Source organism: Limulus polyphemus, unplaced genomic scaffold, assembly GCF_000517525.1.
Source record: "Limulus polyphemus unplaced genomic scaffold, Limulus_polyphemus-2.1.2 Scaffold504, whole genome shotgun sequence".
Classification (NCBI taxonomy): domain Eukaryota; kingdom Metazoa; phylum Arthropoda; class Merostomata; order Xiphosura; family Limulidae; genus Limulus; species Limulus polyphemus.
Genome location: NW_013666114.1, coordinates 501,426 through 528,084, shown reverse-complemented (window position 1 = coordinate 528,084; position 26,659 = coordinate 501,426). Strand labels below are relative to the sequence as shown.

General features: G+C 31.9%; 1 protein-coding gene across 2 annotated transcripts in view; it reads right to left on the bottom strand.

Moving 5' to 3' along the window:
• LOC106458720 (potassium/sodium hyperpolarization-activated cyclic nucleotide-gated channel 2-like) overlaps nt 1-26,659 on the bottom strand; it is a 130,335-nt gene that overhangs the window by 12,970 nt on the left and 90,706 nt on the right. Inside the window, exons 5-7 of one of the 2 annotated variants that reach the window (XM_022384993.1) lie at nt 6,324-6,407; nt 2,758-2,907; nt 519-737 (exon numbers count right to left, since the gene is read on the bottom strand). In XM_022384993.1, coding sequence (XP_022240701.1) covers nt 519-737; nt 2,758-2,907; nt 6,324-6,407 — 453 coding nt within the window. The remainder of the gene's footprint in view (nt 1-518; nt 738-2,757; nt 2,908-6,323; nt 6,408-26,659) is intronic. The other variant, XM_013918260.2, reaches the window with a different exon arrangement.

Below are 26,659 nucleotides of genomic sequence, written 5' to 3'. Positions count from 1 at the left end.
TACTCGCTTGGCATATTCTGTGTCAATTTTTTTAGCAACGAATAGTGGGATTTTCTGTCACTTTATACCGCGCCTGCGGCGGAAAGGGCGAGCATGTTTGGTGGGACGGGGATTCCAACCCACGACCCGCCAGGCTCCAAAATCTAACAAAACAAATAGTTTAGTTTCTTTACTAACCTTTTCTCTTCCCACCAATAAGTAGGACAGTTTCTTTACTAACCTTTTCTCTGCCCACTAATAAGTAGGACAGTTTCTTTACCAACCTTTTCTCTTCCCACCAAGAAATAGGACAGTTTCTTTACTAACCTTTTCTCTGCCCGCTAATAAGTAGGACAGTTTCTTTACTAACCTTTTCTCTCCCACTAATAAGTAGGAGAGTTTCTTTACTAACCTTTTCTCTGTCCACTAATAAGTAGAACAGTTTCTTTACTAGTTTTTTCTGCCCACTAATAAAAAGGATAGTTTCTTTTATAATCTTTTTTCTGACTACTAATAAAAAGGACAGATAATTTACTAACCTTTTCTCTATACTGGCGCCGAGATGAATCTAGTGACTGGATGAGGTTAGTTGTGTGTCCCAAGAATAGGGCGTAACAGATGGCGCCGCTGATCATACTCAGTAGAGTTAACCACATATCTGTTAAACTCTGTGGAGGAAATCGGCCATAGCCAATACACAGCATATGGGACATAGCCTTGAATAATGCCCAGGAGTATTGCTCGAACCAGAAAACGTCCTGAAAAGTAAGTCTATGTTACATGAATATTACATTGCTACTAAAATAATTCGTGTTCCAGTAATCCCAATATACACGGAGCATTACACTAACCACAAAAAACAGAGATTTGTGCCAGAACCATAAAAATGGTTAATGGTAAAGTAATATCAAAGTATACGGAGTGTTACAGTTAACCCAGTATGTTTATTAACCACAATGTAAACTAAATGTTATAGGAAACACAAAACAAAATGTGTTGCATTAACCACAGTATACACTACAACTTACAGTAGCCACAAAATAGCAAGCGTTTCAAAAACCACAATGTACAATAAATGTTATATTAATCACAGAACAGTGCATAATTCAATAGTTACAAAAATAATGTGCATAGAGAAGAGTAAAAAATGATGAATATTATATCTATCCGAAACGATTACGTGTTGTAAGAAGTATAAAAATACGACACTAACGCTTATGTTTCTTAAAGTGAAAATAAAGCTCAATATATGTTACAGTAAACACAAAACATCCGAGTATTGTTTACTCTGAAAATATTTATATTCTTACAATATCTCGATAATATAGGTTGTCCAGCAATCGCGAAAGACAGAAGTGTTTAAATATTCTTAGACATTTTGTGTTTGTAAATAGCACAAAAAAGTGAAGCCATTGAGAGCTTAATCCATAAAATAATAATGAAACATGATTATAGAAGTATCACAAATAGTCATCAGAAATCAATCTTGGTAGGCTGTGTGTAGTGTAAGTATTAACAGAAATGTATGTAATTAATTGTGAATCATTTCTCACAGTACTTTACAATTAGTCATTGATGGTCATCGAAACATACGAGAAACATGTATGAAAGTTGTAGACCAGATCTATCAACACTGTATTCACTTATGATGGTCGTTGGAGCATATCATATTTAGATGTATAACAGTGTCAGATTAGGTCTAAAAATACTGATGACACTCGGAACATATGATAGACGTGTTATATGAAATCTAACAATATTGCACGAGCTAACACACCGTAGGTGAAAGTTCTAACTTCACAACGTCATTGACAATACGTGTGTTCTAACATACTACTATCCGTCATTGAAACATAAAATCCCTGTTTCATCATCCTTAATTATCTTCATACTTGCTCTTCCTTTCAAGAATAGTCATACATATTCATACATGTGTGATAAAGTATCGGCAAAAACAAATAATTCTCTTTGAACAAAATATTTGTATAAAACTAGGAAACTAGATTTGACACATTAGTGTGTCTTATTTAGTCCCACACAGTATTCTGAGAACAAATTTACCTACCCATGAAAGCGTTAAAACCAATCTCCTAGTATTTATAATAACATTTTATTCCAAAAGTAAAGTTTATGCTTTCGTTAATTTAGCTAGCATACGCAGTATTGTGTGTTTTACAATACTATATATGTTTGTATGTATGCTGTTTTTGTTCGGGTTATACTTTTATACACAAAAGTGACCTGTTAGAGTTAGTATTACAAATATCAACTTTAGGAGAAGGAAGAATGAAATTGAACTTGTAACCCGGATAGTTTGGGCAACTTATTCTTTTTAAAGACCTTGTAAAACCAAAACCTTGTTTCGCGTCTAGTTTGTAATTTGTGTATATTTTATAATATTATCTCTACATAGGGTTGTGAATGTGAGAAAATGATAACAGAACTGCAAAGATTGTTAGCTTTTGTAACAAATATTACTGGATTGAGGTGATTGGTTGTTTCGGAGACTACTCGCACAAAGCTACTCAACTTTGAACTGATACGCTACTCCAATTGAATAGTGGAAATATATCGTCACTCGTATAACAGCCACGGCCCAAAAGTGCGGAGTGCAATTCTGTGTTAACGGGACGCGAACCACGAGCTCCTTGATTCACAGTCCTGCACGCTAATCACTAGGTCACACGTGGCCCTTATATATATATATAAAGTTCTGAATAAACTAAGATTTTAATCGAATTAGCTTCAATAAAATCAAGGATAACCTGGTCTGCCTACCTGAAGTTCATTGATAGCAACCCAAGAATTGGATGGAAATCCCTGTAACATGGGTACAAGGAATTGAAGACAACCACTCCAATGTCCAATCAGTAACATCATACATATAAGGTTGAAAATCTTCATAAAGACACTTGCCATGTTGAGGAACTGTGAGAATGAAAAAAAAACACACTAAAGTAAACATATAAATATACGTGAAGCTAGTTTATTAAATATTCATTAACGAAAGCACAATTCAATACATCATTTCTATTGATTTGATTCATTTTGTTACACATCAATAAAAACGAAATAGTTAGTTCATATTTTGTACAGTTGTCTTAACAGACAAAAGTTTAGGGTGTCGAGTATCTTGGCATCAGGTGGGATGGGCAAGCTTTCCCATCAGCGTATAAACTTATGATTTTGAATTGTAAATCTAGAATTCTTCAGCGAGTGTCTAGATAGTACTGAACATTAGCGACACCAGTGGAACAAAAGCGGAAATAATTGTAATCTTTCACTGATCCTCATAAAGTTGCTGATGAATTACAGCAGAAAATTGTTAGGTTGCGTAGTACAATTAATTGTTTCAATATGTAGTGTTAATACCTGATTGTAAGTAAATCTTATGGTCAATCTATATTTGTTATTTCAATACTGGTCATAAAGCCTGAGAAGCGTTGCTCTGAGATAGTGTATTGGATCACCTTTTGTCATGTGTTACGCCATCTGCGACACTGCGTATTGTTGCTTCAGGCTGAGAATAACCTTTATAGACTTCACAAAAGTTACAACTCCCCTAATATTTGTTCTATGCTGAAATAATTCTTGAAGATTTCACAGAAGTTTCTCTAATGTTTGTTTTATACTGAGAATAACCTTTGCAGACTTCATAAAGGTCAATTACTAGTGATTGATTAATGCTTAAAATTGCCTCAATAGACTTCAAGAAAATGGCGCTTTACTAACAGCGTTTCTATATGTAGATTACTACCTGTTTCATCCTAATATCATCTTTTGTAGACATTGTGAGTCAGGGTTTAGCTACAGCTCGCTTTATTCTGAGAATAACACTCTTGTTCTGGTACTTCAGGAAAATTACATTTAGCTTATAAAATGTTTCATACTGTAATAAAGCTTAGACGATTTAATGAAGGACAAGTTTTTCTTACTATATAATTCATTGACAATAATCCCCGTAGACTTAACGAAGGTCACAAGTTTTACTACAATATTTATAAAGTTGAGTTTTATTTTCGTACAAAATAACAAAAGCCACGCTTTACCGAAAACATGTTTTTTGTTGAAAATGGCCTTTTTTAAAACTTACGAAAGTGATGCTTTGTCTTCGAAATGTTTTGTTATAAGAATAATCTTTTCAGACTTCTCATAAGTAACACTCTTTACTATGAATTTTAGGCTGAGAATAATCGACGTAGGTTTCACGAAAGTTACGCTTCACTTTCAAATGTTCTAACATTGAAACTGAGATTCACTTTCGTAGAAATTTTTTCACTGAGTTGTGACGGATTTACTGTTATATATCTATTTTAATATCGATGTTTGTTTAAGTTAGATTTATATTTAAAAATGTACATAACTCTCTCTCTTCTCCGAATCGGGATTTAGGTCGTTTTTACGACCTGGGAGGGTAAGGTTCAGGTAGACCACTTCCTCCCTTCTGTACTGTTGTTATATTTTTTGGGTTTGGGTTTATTTATTTTGGTTGGCTGGTTTGATATAGAGTTGTTGATTTCTATTACTATATTCCCTTTCAGGGCCATGTCTGTTTTATATTTTAAAGTTGTGTATGTGTGTAGCCCTATTCTTAGGTGTTTATGTTCTTTGGATCTATAGTAGGAGTGGTAAATGTGGTAATAAGGGTAGTAGTTGTTGTGCTGCTATTTTTGTGATTAGTGTAAATGCATCCTCTTCGTTTTGGGGGCTGTTATATTTTTCTTGGAATATTCTGAATATGTTTTTGATTGCCTCTACTACTTTGTTTGAAAATTCCTCTATTTTAGGAGGTATGGATAGAGGTGTCTTCATTTGTTCTGTTGTTTCTTTAGTTTGAGTGTTGATTTTTACTTCCTGAGCTTGTGTTTGTGTAGTTGTTTCCGTTCGGGTGTGGGTTTTTAATGCTTGTGCGAATGTCTGTGCGGTAGACTGTTTGTTTGTATTGGCATTTTGTTGAGGGTTTGGTGTTGGTAGTAATGGTGTTTTTCTTTGTGTGCTGTTTACTTTATAGTTTTGAGCTTGTGTGTGTATTGTACATAACTTATACTGTTAACTCTGTATTGCGAATTTCCCGCCTATTCTCTTAAGTTGTAGGAAATTCTTGAGTGTAAGAATCAACAATATATGTGTGCACGTAAACATTGGTGTATCGTCTATATTGTTGCGTAAGCTGAAATTTCGAGAAACTCTCTTCATGCTTATAAATATACCCAACGCGACGCGCCAAAAGACATTATATATATATTATTAGTTTGTTACAGTTCGTATACTATAAAACTCGGAAGCTATAACTGTGATTAACGCTTAATAATAGGGAACTTCGGATATGTGACCAGGAATATTTCTAAATTTCGAACATTATAAACAATTTAACTTCAGTGGATTCACATCGGACACTAGTACTTTTACGGAAACATTACCTAACGTCATCGGTGGGAAAACTCGAAGAATTGTTAAGTGAATTGTATCTACATCAACTCGAAATTAATTCGCTTATCGTAAGATAAGATATCAAGGAGGTTCCAGGCCAGAAAGAAGACTCAGTATTGTTTGTAAGTTTGTAAATCTTTTGTACGTAGAGCCTTATTTGTAATAACTGTTATAGTAAATTGTATTACTGTTTATATATTAAAATACATTTGTATTAAAGAAGAAACTGTGTGTATCAATCTTGTCAGCAAATATCATAAATTGGAAATATATCGGCTTTTATTTAACTTCTAAACCTAAAATACAATTTAACTCCGTTTTAAGCTATTCGAAATTGTAATACGTAACAGTATTTAGTTTAAGCCTTATCGTGTCGAAAATATTCTGAAATACCTCAATTAAGTCAAAGAACATCAAACATTGTTCTCATTAAAGAGTTTATATTTAAATTAAATACACTATGAAACGTTTGCATTTAAAGAAAGTTAGGAATAAATAGGTTTAGCACACCTGCTACATTTTTAACTTAGTGGTAGCATTTTTTCACCATTTAACAGCGTTCAAAGTCAGCTGGTGGAAAATATCATTATAATATAAATTATTTTGAGCTTCTTCTATGCCATATAATTGTCTCAATTATATTTTTAATCTATTACGTTCATTTATTAAGCTAGTATTTTTGATACACTTCATAATAGTTTAGCATTTTATTATTTTCTCTCGATTTTCGAAATGCCCACACATTCTGCGTGTATAAACTGCACACTTAGTAAAGTGCTTTTGTAAAGCATTCTCGGTTCTAGCATTTCATTCTTTCTTTTTTATCCTAAATTTCTGTGTCTTTCATTAAAGTTTAAGTATCATTATAATGTTTGGTTCCAGTCTCTATTAAAATGGACTACATTAATTCCCACCTTCCAGACGCAGGTCTCACCGCAGGCCTCAAAAAGACATGTGAAGACACCAGTTCTAAAGGTCAAGGACGCCAAAGTTGCCATCTGGACAAGGAAGAGAGGGACACAGTAGCGGTCATCAAGTCAAGGACAGTTACAGTGACCGCCATGGAGTGTTATTGTGATACATTTTGAGATTAAAAAAACGTCTTTATAAATCTTGAAAAGTTAGATATTATAGAAACATTATTTGAAACAAAGTAACAAACTATTATTAAACAATATTTGTATTGAGATTCTAATCACAAAACTCTAAATCCCAGTTTATACGTTTAAACGAACATAGGATCATAATATTCACTTAGACTGACCTATCAACGTTTTTCTTAGATATACACATCAACAAAACAAGTACAAAGCACAAAACGTGGACATTTACAGTGAAAGAATTATACAGAGTATTGACGGACAAAAATAAATATTTTTATTTCCCGAATTATTTCTGTTTATCTGAGCTATGACAAGCTATGGGCGGAGTTCTCCACACATTTTCTCTTCGTTTTCTTCATAAGGTGGGGAAAGAAATAATTTTCCAAAATCATGTTTCTGTTTTCAAAGATCCTTTTATTTTTCTTGTTATGGTTAATAACAAGAAAAAAACATCACAAATTTTGTTTAAAGTTTCATATTTTCCCTCAAAGTAATATTATTTAAAACACAGATCAAATAATCGGAAGTCGAACATTTGGCTGATTTTACGTTCTCTAATGAACGCATTGAAATGTATATAGAATATAAGAAAATAAGTAAAAATTGTGAATTGAACATGTTAAGAAAGTTTTAGCCCACAGCTGGAACATAATCAATATCCATTGAAGTCTCACAACACATGTTTCTGTTTGTTTTTTATGAGCGATTCCTTATTATTGTGATCAATACAAAATTACACAGATTACCTAAGCAACAACTACAAACGATTTTGTTGTCCTCATTTTACAGTTTTCGATATTTGTGCCGATAGGAAAGATTATTCACACAACACTGTGTCAGTAGGAAAGACGGTTGATACAACAAGCATGCTCACTACCACGTTACGTTAATATTATGGTACAGACATACGAGATCACAGGTTAGTTGACTTTGCTTCCACGTCAGCGAGAAACGACTGATTCTCTCTGAAAACCAGGAGAGTCTTCAGTTCCCTTGCGTACAAAAGAAAAGAGAAAAAAAAAACAATAAACAAAAACAAAACAAAACAAAAACCACTAAATGGATGTATTTAGATTAGATTATGAATTTGTTTTCCTTGAGCTACATTCATGTTTTTAAATTACGTTGAGAATTAATTTTCTGTGAGCTAAATTCACGTCTTTACATTACGTTATGAATTTGTTTTTTTGTAAGTTAAATTCATGTATTTAAATTACGCCGGGAGCTTCTTTATTGTGAACCAAACTCATGTCTTTAAAGCACTTCATAAATTGTTTTCTGTGAGCTAAATTCATGTCTTTAAATTACATTATTCATTTGTTTTCTGTAAGTTAAATTCATGTTTTTAAATTACATTATCTGTAAACTAAATTCATGCATTTAAATTACACTGTGAACTTCTTTTCTGTGAGCTAAATTCATGTATTTAGATTAGATTATCAATTTGTTTTGTGTAAGTTAAATTCGTGTATTTAAATTACATTATTCATTTGTTTCTGTAAGTTAAATTCATGTATTTAAATTACATTATCTGTAAACTAAATTCATACATTTAAATTACACTGTGAACTTCTTTTCTGTGAGCTAAATTCATTTATTTAGATTAGATTATCAATTTGTTTTGTGTAAGTTAAATTCATGTATTTAAATTACATTATGAATTTGTTTTCTGTAAGTTAAATTCATGTTTTTAAATTACATTATCTGTAAACTAAATTCATACATTTAAATTACACTGTGAACTTATTTTCTGTGAGCTAAATTCATGCCTTTAAAAGCACTTCATAAGTTGTTTCTTTATGACACGTGTTTGCAAGCAAATACTCTGTCCCTCATTTGCTGTGTCCCTCTCTTTTCCTTGTGCCTGCCGCCATATCATATAAACAGAAAATATTCCACAATAGATCTATTAACCACAATTCTTCCAAACCTACAAAACATCAGATGAGGTCATCCCTGAAGATTCGAAGCTAGAACTTCTTTTTCAATAAATATAGAAAACAAGGGAGAAGTAATTTATGCTTACCAAAATGTTTTGAAATTATGAGCCTCCTGCTACATTTCAGTAGATGTCGCTAGGGTTTAGAATTGTTAGACCTGATTTACAATGCGTTTTAGTCAATATCTCTTGCGATTTATCAGTTGTTTGTAATCCTGTAGATTTCACTAAACCGTTATAAACATAAATATAAATAGATATTTATATTCACACTGGTTGGTCAATACTCACTCATATGTTTGTGAGTAACTTCACTTTGTGTTTTTTGGATAGTTGTTTAACCGATACAATTCCTTTTTGTTATTGTACAACTTTGTTTTCTTCAAAATTAAATACTGGTAAATTTTTTGGCCCATTTCTCGGATAACAATGTTTGTCACTTTGGAAGATAACATATATAATAATAACAATAATAATAATGCTAACATCGACTTTTCTTTCAAAATGTAAATAAACACTTAACTGATATAACGTCAACCAGAGTGATAATTAATGTTAGTTACAGAGTAAAACTACTGTCAGTTAGTAACGTTTCACTGAAGCTAATCTATAGTTTAAATCCTCAAATTACTGGTTTGTTTACTAGATATTGCATGATGCTGAGTAATTTTTATACTTTTGCGTATTACAAAACTCAGAGTAAATAGCCGACCAAAACTGGTGAAAATACATAGGAAATGGGTGAATTTTAGATGCAATATTGACATTTCTGTTTAAAGTTTTTTATGTAACTCATGTGTTATTGAGGATCTAGTAACCAACACAGATATGAACTCACAAGTATTTTGGTGTGTAATTAGTTTAGTAAAATGAATTAAAAAGCCAGTACAGGTCTATCGGTAATTCTTGGAATAAAACTTTAGAATAAATTATAAGTGAATTGACTGGTTAATACGTAGATATGGTTTCAAAGTTAAATTAAGTCTTTTGAAGTTTACAGTTCTAACGAAAGTAGTTTGTACAAGTTTAAGCTAAAGGAAAACACCCAGCAACCATTAAAATAGTGAACATCGGGCTCTTAAATGTTCTTTTATATGAATGGAAAGGCAGTGAACAATTGATTCTGTGTTGTCTCTTTCACAACGAGGAGAACAAAATCATCAAAATACACAAAAACACTGAATGGTTGGAGAATTTCTGTCTTTGAAAAATAAAAGTTTAGATAAATTTACGGTTTAAATAAAATTTCAAAATAAACTCTTGAAAATCAAAAGAAAAGCAGGCTCTATAATTCACTTAATTTTCGTTTCAACTAAAGGCTGTGGCGAGAAAATAGCAAATAGCAGAGTGAAAAAGACAAGAAATGTAAGCATGTCGCTCTGGAACAGTGACAGAGAGTACATCATATTTTCATGTTTTTATTGAAGGTTATGAATATATGAACATCAGTACCAAATTTATTAGCACTCTACATTAAAATACTAAGTTGCTCTTAGAACTGATGGGTATGATAATGAACACATAAAGAATTATTTTAATTTGGGAAAAAGTTGCTCAAATGTTTAATAATCAAATAGAAAATTAAGATATAGATATTTTTGCTTTTTTAAGTAAAATTAATACTGAATGTCAATGTTTGATTAACAAAAAAATACTGATCATAAAAAAATCATCAGCATGTTTACGGTTCAGCAAAAATTTATTTTATACAAATAGGCGATTTAGCTAGTTTTATTCATCATGGCTAGTAAATAATTTAGTTACCTTATTAGTGAGCCTTATATATCAACAATCATTTTCCTGTTTAATATTAAATATGGCTGGTTAGTAGCAATTCAAGAAGTTTAATAAACAGTTTAAAATATTCGTATTCACTTGAGCTAAATCTGCTCACAAACTAATTATTTCATTTAATTGGAATTTTGTTTAAAGAGAATCAACGTAATAAATTAACACTAAAAACATTTTTGTTTGTTAAATATCAACACTTTTAGAAGTGCTCAGAAATTCCAAATGTCTTTAGAGCACATTATAAACTGTTTCTTTAGGCACGTTTTTTTCCCAGAACAAACATTAGCGACACCACTAACAAAGGCATAAATAATTTTCATATTTCATTGATCCTCATAAAGTTGCCAATGGATTACAGCAAAACCCTATTAGATTGGGTAGCACAATTACTTGCTAGAATACGTAGGATATGAACGTAGTTTTAACAATACTTCGGTTTATGCCAATGGATTACAGCAAAACCCTATTAGATTGGGTAGCACAATTACTTGCTAGAATACGTAGGATATGAACGTAGTTTTAACAATACTTCGGTTTATGTCCAATTCATACATTTACTAACGTACATATACTAATGTTCGAGACAATACATGCTATTAGTTAGTTTTTTCGTGTGACTTCATGAAATTGATTATATATACTTATATATATAGTTAATCTGCATCCATTTTAACTTTATTATACCTTTTAGTGTTAAGAACATTATAATTCGTATTTCTTTTATGATCTTGACATTATTTTCATGATTTTCACTTATAGCTTCAGAAGTTAAAATACTTTCTTAAGCGAAATAACTTTTTGACTTCAGTCATCAATAATTGTATCAGAAATTATTTCAATGTATTCTCTCAGTGTAACAATACTGTGTGCTTAAACCTACTGCGTTTCTCACTTTAATGGCGTTCGTAATCTTCAGTTGTAAATCAAATTAACTTGATTTTAGAACTTGTTTTCACAATAGTTTCTTTTATATTTGTGTTTAAAACATTAAGTTTGTCTCAACAGTATTTTAAACACAGAATTCTTAACTTCCATTGCTCTTGCGTTTATATTTTGTTTGTCTTCACTTTTGGCGTAGTTAAGAATGAACGACAGTTCGCTGCTTTTCCACATGTTTAAACGAATATTTACAACTCAGTGTTAAGAATTCACTGCTTATTTGCATGTATTATTCTGTAGATTTTTGCCCCTTTTAGCGTAGACTACAATTATGTGTGCAGTGCTACCGATCCTAAAATTCTAAACATAGAAATTATTCATTTAATGTTTGATTTGATTTCTGAATATTCACACTTTTAATTTACTTTTTTATATGAGTTAAAGTAAAGAAACTGAAACAAGTAGGCCTAACGAGATCTAGTGTTTGAGTAAAATAACTTAAAAATACAGCAAATAATATATTACTGAAATACTATTATACGCATTTATTACCAGAAACCAAAGTTGGTTCACTAACGAATGATGTGATATAAATAATTATCCAGTACTACTAGTACACTAATTATATTCACCAAGAATTTCGATTGTGAGTATTTTTAATGAAAAGTCTGGTATAACAAAGAGCACAATTTGAGTTAATGAAGATTTTGGTCCTTATCAGGACTTGAATGTGTTAGTGCTTTAAAAGGCATCTTTTATAACACACAGTCAAGGTTGAATTTGCATTTCATGACGGTCTAGAATAATATATATATATATATATATCGTAACTTTTAGAAAGTCAGTTAACTGTAGTTGAAAACACTAGTATTGATATGCCATAACTATAACGTACATATAGCTCGTCAGTATTCTAAAGAAGGCTGATTATAACACACAGCTCGGCTTCAACTTTTCGGTATTCCAAAGAAGATCATTGTAACATACAGGTTGGCTTCAACTTTTCGGTATTCCAAACAAGATCATTATAACATACAGGTTGGCTTCAACTTTTCGGTATTCCAAAGAAGGTCATTATCACATACAGCTCTGTTTCAATTCATCTTGTCAGTATACTGATTAATGTATAGTATAACACACTTATTGCTTCAACTTGTCACTATATTAACTAATGTATATATATATATCAGTTTCTAACGTATGTTTGTATAATGTACATCACAGCTCAGGGTAGTTAGTATTCTTGTTTATCGGGGTACGGTTACAGTTGTTATGATTAACAGAATAGTGACTGTTTTTGTGACCCGAGATGTAAAGCATTATTAGATATTCCCTTTATAACTCAGTGGTAGGGATTCGTTTATAGTTGTCGTAGTGTCACGAGGAATAAGTTTGATGTCAAAGCACTACAGTATGATGTGCCGCCATTAATATAAGTAGAACGGCCCGAAGGACAGGGGATAACTCAGTGGTAGGGATTCGTTTATAGTTGTCGTAGTGTCACGAGGAATAAGTTTGATGTCAAAGCACTACAGAATGATGTGCCGCCATTAACATAAGTAGAACGGCCCGAGGGACAGGGACTGAGATTCAACTTGTAGTTACCATAGTGATCCAAGGATAGGGCTATATTTATAAATATTGCAATAATCTGGAACAGGATTTTGGATGCTGTTCCAATAATGATCTAAGATGCAGAATTTAACGAACATTATCTTATTAACTCGAACGTTAAAATTATACTTATATCTACCATAATGATTTTGGAGTAGAGTGTTATTTAGAATTACCCTTACGTGTCATGTTGGGGTAGGGATAAGAATGAATGTTCCTCGGGAGACATATTTCAATTCTTAGTTACCCTAGTAACCAGAAACTAACGTTTTACTTGCTGTGTCCTAGTTTTTCAGAGTAAGACTTCACTTAAAATTACTCCAGTGAATAAAGATTATAGTTACAAACAGCTGTAGTTATCCTAATAACTATCAATGCAGAGTTTAGTGGGATGATACCACAGAATGCTGAGAAATAAGGTTTGCTCTTACTTATCCCAGTGCCTCAATAATACACTTTTACTCATGAAACAGTAACGTCTGCTGATACCATAATGATTTGAGAGATAATATTTACTTTGAGTTATTCTAATACTTCGAGGATACAGTTTGACTAATAGTACCAGTAATGACTCAAGGTTAAGGATTCGCCTGCTGATACCATAGTGATCTGAGAGATAAGTTTCTACTTTGAAACATTTCAGTGTTTCGAGGATACAGTTTTACTCATTGTACTAGTAATGACTCCAGACTAAGGATTCACCCAATGAAACGTCTGAAGTAAAAACTTGTGTGAGTATGAATAGACTAAACGTTTTAGTAATGACTCCAGACTAAGGATTCACCCAATGAAACGTCTGAAGTAAAAACTTGTGTGAGTATGAATAGACTAAACGTTTTAGTAATGACTCCAGACTAAAAATTCACCTAATGAAACGTCTGAAATAAAAACTTGTGTGAGTATGAACAAACTAAAAGTTTTAGTAATGACTCCAGACTAAGAATTCGCCCAATGAAACGTCTGAAGTAAAAACTTGTGTGAGTATGAACAGACTAAACGTTTTAGTAATGACCCCAGACTAAGGATTCGCCCAATGAAACGTCTGAAGTAAAAACTTGTGTGAGTATGAACAGACTAAACGTTTTAGTAATGACTCCAGACTAAGGATTCGCCCAATGAAACGTCTGAAGTAAAAACTTTTGTGAGTATGAATAGACTAAACGTTTTAGTAATGACTCCAGACTAAGGATTCGCCCAATGAAACGTCTGAAGTAAAAACTTTTGTGAGTATGAACAGACTAAACGTTTTAGTAATGACTCCAGACTAAGGATTCGCCCAATGAAACGTCTGAAGTAAAAACTTGCGTGAGTATGAATAGACTAAAAGTTTTAGTTAAATCATCTATAGTAAAACTAAACTAATAAAATTCATAAACTGACCGTTATGCTTCAATTAAATTCTCCATGTGGGGCTAACTGTATATAAATTACAATATCTGAATAAAATATTTTTGAGTTAACAAAACTAAGAATATTTCTCGCAATTTTATACTGAAGTCTGTACGTACACGAGAAAATCTTGAGCCAAAACATTGATATATGCTTGACATACACTTGTAGCTCAGTACTTTCTGTTGGTATAATAACAGCAACCACCTAGTCTACTAGAATCAGTTACTTTTTATAAAAATTCAACTTTCTGAAGTAAATATTGGAAAATTACATTTAAGTTTCTAACAAGCTATATTTTACGTGATTAATTCCCTCATAAGAATGCTTATTCAACTAAATTAGATATATAGAATAATTGTATTTTTTTTAACAAATCGAAATGTGTTACCTGTATAAAGCTACTAGCAAAGCGTAAAGCAGAACGATGAAACTCACTTTAACACTCATCACAAGCTTTAAAGACATGCTTTGAAGTTCAACGTAATGTTCACAATCATCTCTACAACGTGTAGTGAAGCTTCTCTTAATAACACCGATCATTATTTCGTAAGGCTTCAAATAATGCTCACCTTGCTGATTACCGCAAGCTCAGTTTATCACCAATTAACAAAAATCTCAAAACTGTAGACTGAAGGTCATCTTACCACCCAACTGTTGGTCGGCTGTCACATTCACCAGAGTAGATAGGGGTGCACTTGCATGACAAACCGCTGATTAGATGACTCAGGCGTTAGGGAGAGGGTGGTAGAGACGTCCACGAAATGGCACCAGGCTGTCTGTTGCTATAGGCGGATAGTGTTACTAAGGTTATATAGATGGACAGTATTACTAAGGTACTATAGGCGAATGGTAATATTAAAGTTTGTTTTGAATTTCGCACAAAGCTACATGATGGCTATCTGCGTTAGCCATCCCTAATTTAGCAGAGAAAGACTAGAGGGAAGGCAGTTAGTCACTGCCAACTCTTGGGCTACCCTTTTGCCAATGAGTAGCGGGATTGACTAACGCATAATAACGCTCCCATGGCTGAATGGGCAAGCATGTTTGGTGGGAGGGAGATTTGAATCCGCGACCCTCAGATTGTGAGTCAAGTGCCCTAACTACCTTGCCATGGGTAGTACTAAGTGCAGTGTTTCTATAGGCAGACAGTGATTCTAAGGTACTATAGGCAGATGGTCTTATTAAGAATAGTGTTTTTATAGGTGAATGTTGTTGCTAAGCGGATTGTGTTTTTATAGGCAGATAGTACAACAGGATGATGAGCTAATCATAGGGTGTCTAAACATGTGATTACATTATCAATATTGTAGTTTTATCTTCTATATTTAATTATATTGCATATTATTTACAATTGTATGCGCAAACTAATATCGCTAATTCATTTCAATAATTAATCTACTTACTTTGATGACGCAGCTACTATAACACTGATTCATAAGTCATGTTTTTACAAAAGCGAGTAACTTTTATTGTTCAATATGTGTTTAATCAACAGTATTCTACGATACCTTATTTGTATAACATACTTTTTTATAATTATCCATCCTGGAAATGATGGATATTTCATGTTATCATAATTATCTAAATCTTTAAGTATTCATTACACACAATAATTTAACATACAAACTTACTGTTTCACTTTATAAGTATATATATATATACAAATATAATTAATATTTCATTAGTTATTATGTTTGTCTTTATGGATTAACCTTATGCAGTGGCATACCTACAAAAGATAGACCATCCTGCATAAAAAGTTATTTGAACTTCCTACATATGTTTTCCTATAATTGTAGTCACAATTCTGGCTGATTTTACCACCCTCACCAATTGAAATCTGGTAAATAAACTCGGTAGTAAATCATCTTGCTATAACTAAATGTAATACTTGAATGATCTGAAGTACGAAACATGCTATGCTTTTAAAATTCATAAAACTTTGTGGTTTAAAGTACAGCCTACTTACATATATTGATTATAGCATATTATGCAATGATGAAAGATGTTATGTTTAAGTAATATGGGATGGATAATGTGCCAAAAGATCTATTGTTCAGCAAGACGAGGATAGTCAAATTAATTATAGATTTCTTGTGAATGATATGTTTTGTAGAATTTCTAAATCACTCGAATCACTTTTTGGAATGTTCCTTATGTTCTATTTATCGTGATTTATTCTATTTGACTAATTACATGCTATAACAAGTATATACTGCAAATATTAATAAATTGGGCTGTAGGTCAATATTTTATAAACTAAGATGTTTGTAGTTTTCTTAAATAGTATATTAGTATATCTTGAAGTTTTGCTTATAAATATTTCAGTATATTTGTTAAGTTTGGGATTTTTACTTACATATGTTAATAATAGTATATTAGGCTGTAGTAAAACATAAGTTTCATATAAGAAATTTAAATGGAGACTTGTATTAGTTATTAAAATATACTTGTTAAAAACTGATATTCATGAGGTGTAGTTTTTCATAAAAGACTAAGCTAGATACATAATTATCTGTCATTAATCTTTAGTCTTCTCAGAGTATAATTAAATTACTTTTTGTTAGTAGATTATGAAAGATAGAAATATTTGAAGACTGACCCTGTCTGATCATTTGACCAATTGCTATATGTGGGGCACAGTTTAAATCTTCCTGAGTAGAAAGCATAAAATGTTTTTGTTAAAAATTATGAAGAACCCAACAAAAGACAAGAATTGCACACTAACTTTTTCATTTATAAACTACAATAAAAAGTTTATGTACTCAGCTGAAATGAACAAGTAGTAATACGAATATAATGTAGAAATTTACAAAAGGTGTATGAAAGATAATTTAAACAAGGCAATCCAGTATTTTATAAACTAAGATGATTGTAGTTTTCGTAAATAGTATATTAGTGGATATAATTTTGGAAGTTTTGTTAATGCCTGTTTCTGTTTGTATGATACTTGTTAAGTGTGTTATTAATATCTGTTTAAAACATACTCAGCTATGATGAAACGTAAGTTTTATATAAGAAAATCACAGAATACTGACTTCTAACTGACAATTAATATATTTGATGATCTTTGTATAAAGTATAAGTGAAAGATAATGCATCACATGCTACTGTAGCATTGTTTCAATATCTATGTGAGGAAAATATCTGTTTTTAAATGTAAAATAGTCGATGAACTAGCTTTTCTGAGCCTTAAGTTAAAAATCCGTTCATCAGTATATGATCTTACAAACTGAAATCTTACATGTTTAGTTTGCATTGTATGCACACTGTGAGTAAATAATAATGCTGGTGTCACAAAATAATTATGTTTGACTATAATGTATATGTTGGAATCCTTTGTTCGTTTATTTATGTAGTGACATGACTTTAGTACGATGTATTAAAATATCTCGAGATAAATTCAGTTTTTGTTTCACATACTGTTACACAAATAAACTAAAGTATTACATGAAAATATAGAGTCCAACTGAATCATTTAACTCTTGGGTGAACACGATTTTGATCAAAGATGCTATAATACATAAGCTTGATGTTGGATTGTGTCACGTAATTACACTCATGAATGACCAATCACATAAACAATATGTACATCGAGTTTGTATGAAGGTGGCCATAATTTTAGTGAAAAAGCAGTTACGTCACTGTGAAATAAAAAACGGTAATTTTTACTTATATAAATCAAACAATATAGCAGTACCTGTTTGTAGCTTTAGTAAGTTGTATAGATTGTATATTAATGAGCTCACGAAAAAACAAGTGTCTGTGAAGTTGAAGTGTATACAGATTTTGTAATTATAGATTTAGAGAGTAACATTTATAACTTTCTAATAGAAAAGGTTATTTTTTCTCCTTTATAAATAAAATAGTGTAGTTTGGATTATATGATTAATTTATCCATTCTTTTTTGCACTTATTAAATTACAACTGTGATAAGCATCAATAGAATTACTGAATATTCAAAATGCACAAAAACTTTAAATACATAATCACACAAAAATGGTCTATTAGGAATAAAACAAGGTGCCTTAGATTTCTGGAATTTTAATCCTTGTGCCCCTATGTCTGTCAGTTCACCCATTAACAACCCATACAAAGATTGGATACACATTGTTCTTCTGCCAACCACACATAACTTATTCTTAAACTCTCAACTGTTTTGTGATTCATAGCCAACGTCCTTAGGCAATATTAGTGTGAGTTAAAAATATGTGCAATTAATCATTGTAGACGTTTTTATTTCTGTATGAAGAAAGTATCAAATAGTCTGTACTCTAAAACTATATAGCATTATGAATTTTAAATGTATAGCATGTTTTGTACTTCGAGTGACTGTTTTATAGAAAGCCATAAATTGGTAAGTGTTACTATTTGAAATAGTTTCTATAAGAGTAATTGGTTAAACAGTAAGTCGTTCATTTATTATATTTAGTTGCAGCAAAATAATTTACTATAGAGTTTATTTACCATATATTAATATTAGAGATACCAAAGAAAACAGAACTACATACGTAGAGGAAGTGGCATAAGTATGACCCTCCACAGCCCCGGTAATTGTGGGTAGGGGGCAGAATCGTAACTACAATTATAGGGAAATATATGTAAAAGTCCAATATGGGTGGTCCATCTTTTGTAGTTACATTAATGTATAGAAGGAATAAGATTATGTTTAATCCATAAATCCAAACATTATAATTAGTGAAACATACAAAACAAAAACAACATTATAATGAGACTAAAATTCAAAATAATCATTCTGTTAATATTTCTTGTTGTCACCCTTAAGTCATAATGTCTGTGGTTCTTTTCAGGACGGATAATTGTAAAAAAAGTATGTTATGCAAATAAGGTAAAATACTGTTGATTAAACAGAGATTCAAGAATAAACTTATTCACGTTTGTCAATGTGATGTAAAAACATGGACGTATGTAACAGTGCTATAATAGCTGCCCCATTCAAATAATGGTTTTACTTCTAAAGTATGTAGAATAATCATTGAAAGGAATTAGTGATATTAATTTTTGCACATAACTGTAAAACGTACCTAATATAATTAAATCTAGAAGTGAAAACTACAATGTTGATGACATTATCATATGTTGAGACATCCTACGATGAGCTCATCATTCTATTGAAACATCCATCCCAGCAGCACTAACCTTAGCAACACAATCCGCCTAGCAACAACACTCACCTATAGAAACACTATCCTTAATAAGAACATCCGCCTATAGTCCTTAGTATCACTGTCTGCTTATAGAAACACTGTCCTTAGTAATACCATCCACCTATAGTGCCTCAATAACATTGTATGGATATATAACTTAAATAATTGTCTAGCAGCATAGAATTATGACGCCATCGTCATATGGTGCCATTTCTTGGACGTTTCTACCACTCTCCCTCCTTATCGCATGAGTCAGCCAATCAGCGAGTTGCCTTGCAAGTGCACCCCTAACTACTCACCATCAGAAGCTAAACTGGTGTGTTCTGAGAATTATTGTGCACCAATAATAAGCTCCAAAGATATGACTGTTGGGTGAAAATCACCTTGACATTCATTAGAAACTACAATAATGTGTTTTGAGAGTCACCTAATGCTCACCGAAAGATAAAAGATGTGGTTGAAATAACATCATAAAAACCATCAGCAAGTACAAGACTGCAATTCATGCAAGAACAAGGCTAAAGGCACACAGCAATAGAAGGAGAAGAAAAAATGCATTAAAAGTATTAAAAGTGAAGATTGGAAACAGATGTGAGAGAAGAAGTGCATAGAAAATGAAATATGATTCAGGTGCATTATGTGGCTAGAGGGTATTGTAAACATGCCCTTAGAAAAAACTTTTGTAAACGAAGTTATATAAATTTATGTTGTTATCTGGTGGTTGTGAAAAGAGTTAAGTCTATAATATAATACGCACGTAACAATATTTGCATCAAAAATAATATCGATGGCGCTATTTACAGATGAAGGAAGAACTTTTTACGTACCATATTTCATTAGTTCACAATTTATACCAAGGATGTTTGATGACGTAATCATAAATCTATAAAATCTAGCTCTAGCTTTGAATTAAAAGGAAATAAAAAGAGAAAAGAAAAGAAGTGAGAAAATATAACGAAAAATAAACTGATGATAAGAAACAAGCATTTGAATATCGAAGAATGTGTATATTGAACATAAGCGTTTGTAATGTATCTAATTATGATGCTCATGTGTACTTGTCAGTAACTCTTTTCTGTTATTAAGATTTGAAATATCTATTTTTAATTGTACTGAGCGAAATCTTTTAAAAAGGGAATTTAAAGTTTCAATATATTTAAAAAAACTATCATCTTCAAATGATTTTTGAAGTTTCAGTTTCTCGAACCTAAATTATAGTTGTTTATGTCAATTCACGAGTTTATTTATACATTTACATAATTAGATGCTTTAATTGAAGAAAAGAATTCAAGCACTATGGTATTATTCGGTATTTCTGTAATATCTAATTTGCGAATAAATTTCAGAGAAATTCCCGAATCTTTACAAATAAGGCAAGATATATTATTTTTTGCTTGATTGATAATTCGATATGTGTATTTACCCACTGTCAGGTATGACTAAAATATAAAGTACACTATATCTGACGTCTCACACATACGTGAAAACAAAACGTTGCGGGAAATATTATTTTTTGCTTGATTGATAATTCGATATGTACAATTTATATTTACCCTCTGTCAGGTATGACTAAAATATAAAGTACACTATATTTGACGTTTCACACATACGTGAAAACAAAACGTTGCGGGAAATATTATTTTTTGCTTGATTGATAATTCGATATGTACAATGTATATTTACCCTCTGTCAGGTATGACTAAAATATAAAGTACACTATATTTGACGTTTCACACATACGTGAAAAGAAAACGTTGCGGGAAATATTTTGAACTTTATAAAAAAAGATGAAAAAAGTTAATTGTAAGACTTATAACTTTTTCTTCTTCACCACCTAATATCTGAGTTCTAGAACTATGTCTCTGTATTTGCTTCATGGCTTTGATAAACAAAAAAATACCTAAGTGAAACGTAACAGATAAAGCTGAAAGAATGAAATTACGTTTATAAGAATAATTGTCTAGCGGGTATAATTAAATTTTTGATTAAGATTCCCACAGTCCTTGACCAGCTATTAAGTATCATAACATCCAAGTTACGTTTCGTATAGTCCTAAACTAGTTAGTAAGTACCATAAACTTCAAGTTTCCTACAGGCCTTGTCTAGCTAGTAAGATCATACACTTCTTGTTAAGTTTCCTGCAGTTTTTATCTAGCTGGTACTTATCTTATATTTCAAGTTAAATTTTTTATGGTCCTTATCTAGCTAATAACTACCCTTAAGTAGCTTCATGTAAGCTTCCTAAGCAATTCCTTTGCTAGCACACATAATTAAGTTTCAAGTGAAATTTCTTTGAATCCTTTTGAAGTTATAAGTATAACTTAGTTTAAGGTTAAGTTTCCTACTGTTCTTATCTAGCTACTAACTATGATTGGGTTCATTAAGTTTCAGATTAGCTTTTCTATATCTAGGTAATAGGTAAAGTAATTAAGTTTTGTGTTAAGTTTCCTATAGCCGTGTTCTAGCTAGTAAGTACAATTAAATTTCAGCGTATGTTTCAAAAGTCCTTGTATATTTAGTAAGTTTCATTATTTTTCAGGTTAAGTTTTCTAGTGCCCTTGTCTAGCTATTACGTATCACAAAAATTCACTTAAGCCTCCTAGTGTTCTTTCTAGCTAGTAAATATCATTAAGGTTGAAGTTATATTTTCCCAAGTCCTTGTTTATCTAGTAAGTATCATTAAGATTCGGCGAATAAATTTGTAAATACAGTTTATAAAACTGGCGCTTATTTATACAGGTTTCTTTTTATCTTTATACCCAATGTTAATGAAAAAATTGCTGCAATATCAGAAATTGTATTCTTTTATTGATACCTCTCATATTATGAGCAAAATCAATAACACTTTATATATTTGAATTTTTTTTCTTCGGCAAGTCCATTTTCAAATTAGTTACATGATTTATTATTGAGGATTTGTTAAGTGTAATTTTGTATGATAGTTAAAATATATTTTCACCAGAGAATAAAATCTGTACAAATAATAAAACTGAACATTATGAAAAGAATATTAAATCCAAAGCAGCCATAACCAGCTAGCGAAAGATACTAACGTTACAATATGTTTTATTATACATGTTAGCTTATATGAAATATATGGCATAATAACCATATCTAGAAAGAATAAGGCAGATTTTGGGGGACAGTTTCATATATAATTCATACATATCTGATATACATACTTGTATGTAAATTTACCTGATCAAAATATGCAAAAAAAATTCTAATAGCTGAATAGTTCATCTCATTTTTAATGATCAAAAGTTCAAATTACTGAATTTATTCATAATATGTAAATGTGTTACTTTAGCTATACAATTTAGAATTTTATTGAGATGAGAGAGCATCCAGAATAAAACCCCTTCTTTTTATGTTTACATTGAAGTGATTTGTATGAAAACATTAATGAGCACTCTGTTAACATGACTTTCGTTAAATTCGAACTATATTATAATGGTAAGTGAATTATGGCAATTTTCCTTATGTAATGTTTGAGATTGCAGTATTTTGTTATCAAATCGTGTAACCAGAAAAGTACAACCTTACCATTACCTACTGCACATATATTTATAAGGGCTTTATGAACTAAATTACATATGCAGGGATATCTAATGTGTTGAAAAACAACTCTCAATTATATTTTGTGCAGTAAGCTATAACGCACTCTTTTAATTTTGGCCAAATACATTACTATTTCGGATATAAGAAGTTAACAACATAGGTAATGAAAGGCTATCTGTTACATTCATTGTAATTTGTCGACAAAATTTCCCCATTTTTTTTCTACCTGAAATTAATTCAAATGAAAAATAATTTTTAAGATTTTGTTTAAAAATAACTTCAGTAAAGTGGAAAGGATAAAATGTGGCTATATTTTAGAGATATATTGGACAGTGCAAGAAACGAAACAATATTTTTATTTAATTGAAGTTCAGCTCTGACACTAGTAAATGGTTAGTCGTTATTAACCGTATCAAACAGTTTTGACTGAAAGGTGAAAATTGTTTATAATAACTTATTTTTTCTAAAACGACCATGGGGAGTTTCTCAATGTAACCATTTTGTGAAAAATGGAGAAGAGACAGGTCATTCAAATAACGTTAGGATGAGTAAACATCAAAACTAACTGTCTCAATCAGCTCCAGATAAAATCATTCGGAAATAAAACCAACACTCTTTGGCTCAGTAGAAGAGTTAATTGCTTTTATAAGAAGGATTTTTCACCCCATTGGAACTACTTTCTTCATCGACAATCGTAATAATTCTAATGGCCTTCATTATGCACTGTTGTTCTACACCCCATTTGTAACAAGCAGACTCTTAGAAGGAGGATAAAGTCAATCTTAGACCACACGGTTTGATAAACTTCCCACTCCCCATTTAATGTGAATGGACGTAATTTTTAAGATGAGACTTCTACAAACAACATGTACAGAAGTACATGATAGAAATATTAAAGAACAGGATTCCATGAACACTGGTTCACATTCCATAACTTGTAGAAACTTTGCTATGGATTTAGACGTTTGATTTGACGCATTATCTTGATGTAACGTACAGTGCTGTCAGTACTTCTCCAGGTCAATTTGAGTTCTGTTTTGCTTTACTGTACACTTTGTAAGCTTAACATTTTCCGTTATATGAGAAACTTACCATAAAACCCGACCAAAAGCTTTCATTACATTCTCTTTACCATATGGATATTCTTTATCACCATGTATACTTTGAAAAATCACCTGTATTTTGTAGTATTAGTCGTTTCAGAACATCCAGGTCTCATTAATCTTGCAAAAAACTTCTACTTCTCACGAGATACTTTATTTTTTGCTTTTGTACAGTTTTATGCAGTTTCTTTTATCAATTCTCCTTTCTATGGCGCAACCAGAAATGTCATTCAAGGTTTAGCACTGGAATATTCAATGAATAAAATATCTTGATTCAATGTCCAGCACGCTATCTGTAAAACTAACTGAATGAAACATATGCAGTCTGCATCAGAGAGAGAACTAAAGAACCACACTTTCTGACTTGGTATAAAAAAAACTAGCAGCTGCAATTAAAGTCAGCTATGGATATTCACTGGAGCAAGCAGCAGGAGCCACAGCTTAGGTTTGACATGGCTAACAGCAACAATCACACATTCAAGTATTTTCATCAGAAATGAAGCAGGGCTGAGAGAAACACTCACATCCTTACTCAGTGCAACACAATAGTAATTCTATTCAGATGAGGTTAACAGCAGCATACTCTTATTCAAACAGTCTAGACAGTGTTAGCTATGGTTAAATGTGAACTTCACAGTACAGTTAAGTGTATAACTTATTAAGTTAAGCAACTCATGACTAATGGCTGCAGCTACAGTCAAAGTCTGGCAGGGTTAATAACCACACTACTTGACTTAGGAAGCTTTGTTTGACCGATGATATAACTGCTTAATTAGAAATACAATTTTTGATTTTTGGTGCGATATCTTATGCTAATTATCATTGTTGTTTTAATTAAAACAGATTGTTGAATGAAATTGTCAAATTTTATTTCTAATTAAACAGCTATATCATCGGTCAAACAAAGCTAACTGTAGCACTCACAGGTTAAAGTTCTGGAAAAGTTACTCCACACATTCATTGACGTAACCAGCTCAATAATATGCTCAGTAAGGTAAGAGTAACATTAACTTACGAAAGCAGCAATATCAGCTAATGCTTGACAAGACTATACCAACACTTAGTGTCTAAAGTGAAGATCAGGAGGGACAACAACGTCAGTCGTTGACTGAAGCATTTCAGACCAATGCTTGGCTGAATCAAAAAACAATATTCACAGATTTAATCACTTCCAGCCAAAGCAAAACAGAGCCACCATTAATCTCACTGACTTGGTATAAAGTAATAGTCTAATCAAGGTAAGGTAGTACCTATTATAAAATTCTGTACCTGAATCATATTCAGCTAAGGTCAAGTGTTGATAACAGTAGGATTCATTGACTCAATGTTATCCAACATTAGTTGCAATCGAGGTCAAGAGGAAGTTCCATCAACATCCATTGTTTAAAGCAACTACATTGAAGCCATCAATAACACTTACTAAAACAAGATAAAGCAGCTTCAAGGAACGCCTGTCTTGATTAACAGTAAACCTAGATGAATCTCTGTAATGCAGCATCAGCTAATATCAGGAAAGACTAAAAACAACACTTATGAACTTAAAAAGACCTATCAAAGATCTGATATGGCTAACTGCGAAGCTTACATCGTAACTCTCTGGTAAAAGTGAAATGATGGTTATAGCAACTTTCTATCCAAGGCCATGTTTTGCTCAGAGTCAAACTTACTGACACAAGAAGAGCAACAGTTCTAATAAATGTCAAACAATGCTAATAGCAACAACTCTAATAAACATCAAACAATGCTAATAGCAACACTAATTCAGCGTGACACATCAATATGTTTAATATACGCTAGTCGGGTTAACACTGACTGAAGCATCCAGTAAATTTAACTATAGCTAAACCCAACAACCACTGAAGCATAGAACAGCAATGCTAACAATATTATTGGAATCTTACAGTTTTAGCGAGCGACAGGTTGAGTTAGCAAGGACAATTATCTCCCACCAAGGAAAAACAGCAAAAAATTATTTTAGTAAACAACAGATATAACTAACGTCATTTGGATTTAACTGCAACAAGCATTTGTAACTGAGGTCTAGCAGAGTTAATAAGTATCATTCACCAAATATTAAAGTTATTAGCAGATCTAGCTAATGTCTTTTGAAACTAACTGCAACAGTCAATGAAACAATCATCTCTAGATGAGCTAAAAAGTGTCATTCACTAACTCAAGTGATTCTGGCTAAGATCGAATAGAGTTATGAGTAAGAAACAATCTACAACCAATATCAGACAAATCGAAGTCTGGTGAGTATTGAGTTCCAACAAAGGTCAAGTAGGACTAACGGCAAAGTTGAAGCCAAAGCTAGAAATGGCTAAACGCATTATTTACTGTCTCAATGTAATTGGAGCAAATTCCGAAATCATTCTTTTGATATCATTAATCATATCTTTTCTTCTATGTTTCAAAATATATTTAAGAGCTATTGAATAACTTTTATAACGAAACAACAAGGAATGAAACTAGACAAAGTGACGAGTGACAACTTGTAGGCCCGGCATGGCCAGGTGGTTAGGGTACTCGACTCGCAATCTGAGGGTCGCGAATTCGAATCCCCGTCACACCAAACATGCTCGCCCTTTCAGCCGTGGGGGCGTTATAATGTGACGTTCAATCCCACTATTCGTTGGTAAAAGAGTAGCCCAAGATATGGCGGGGGGGGGGGGTGCAATTGTGCCTTCCCCCAATGCGTGA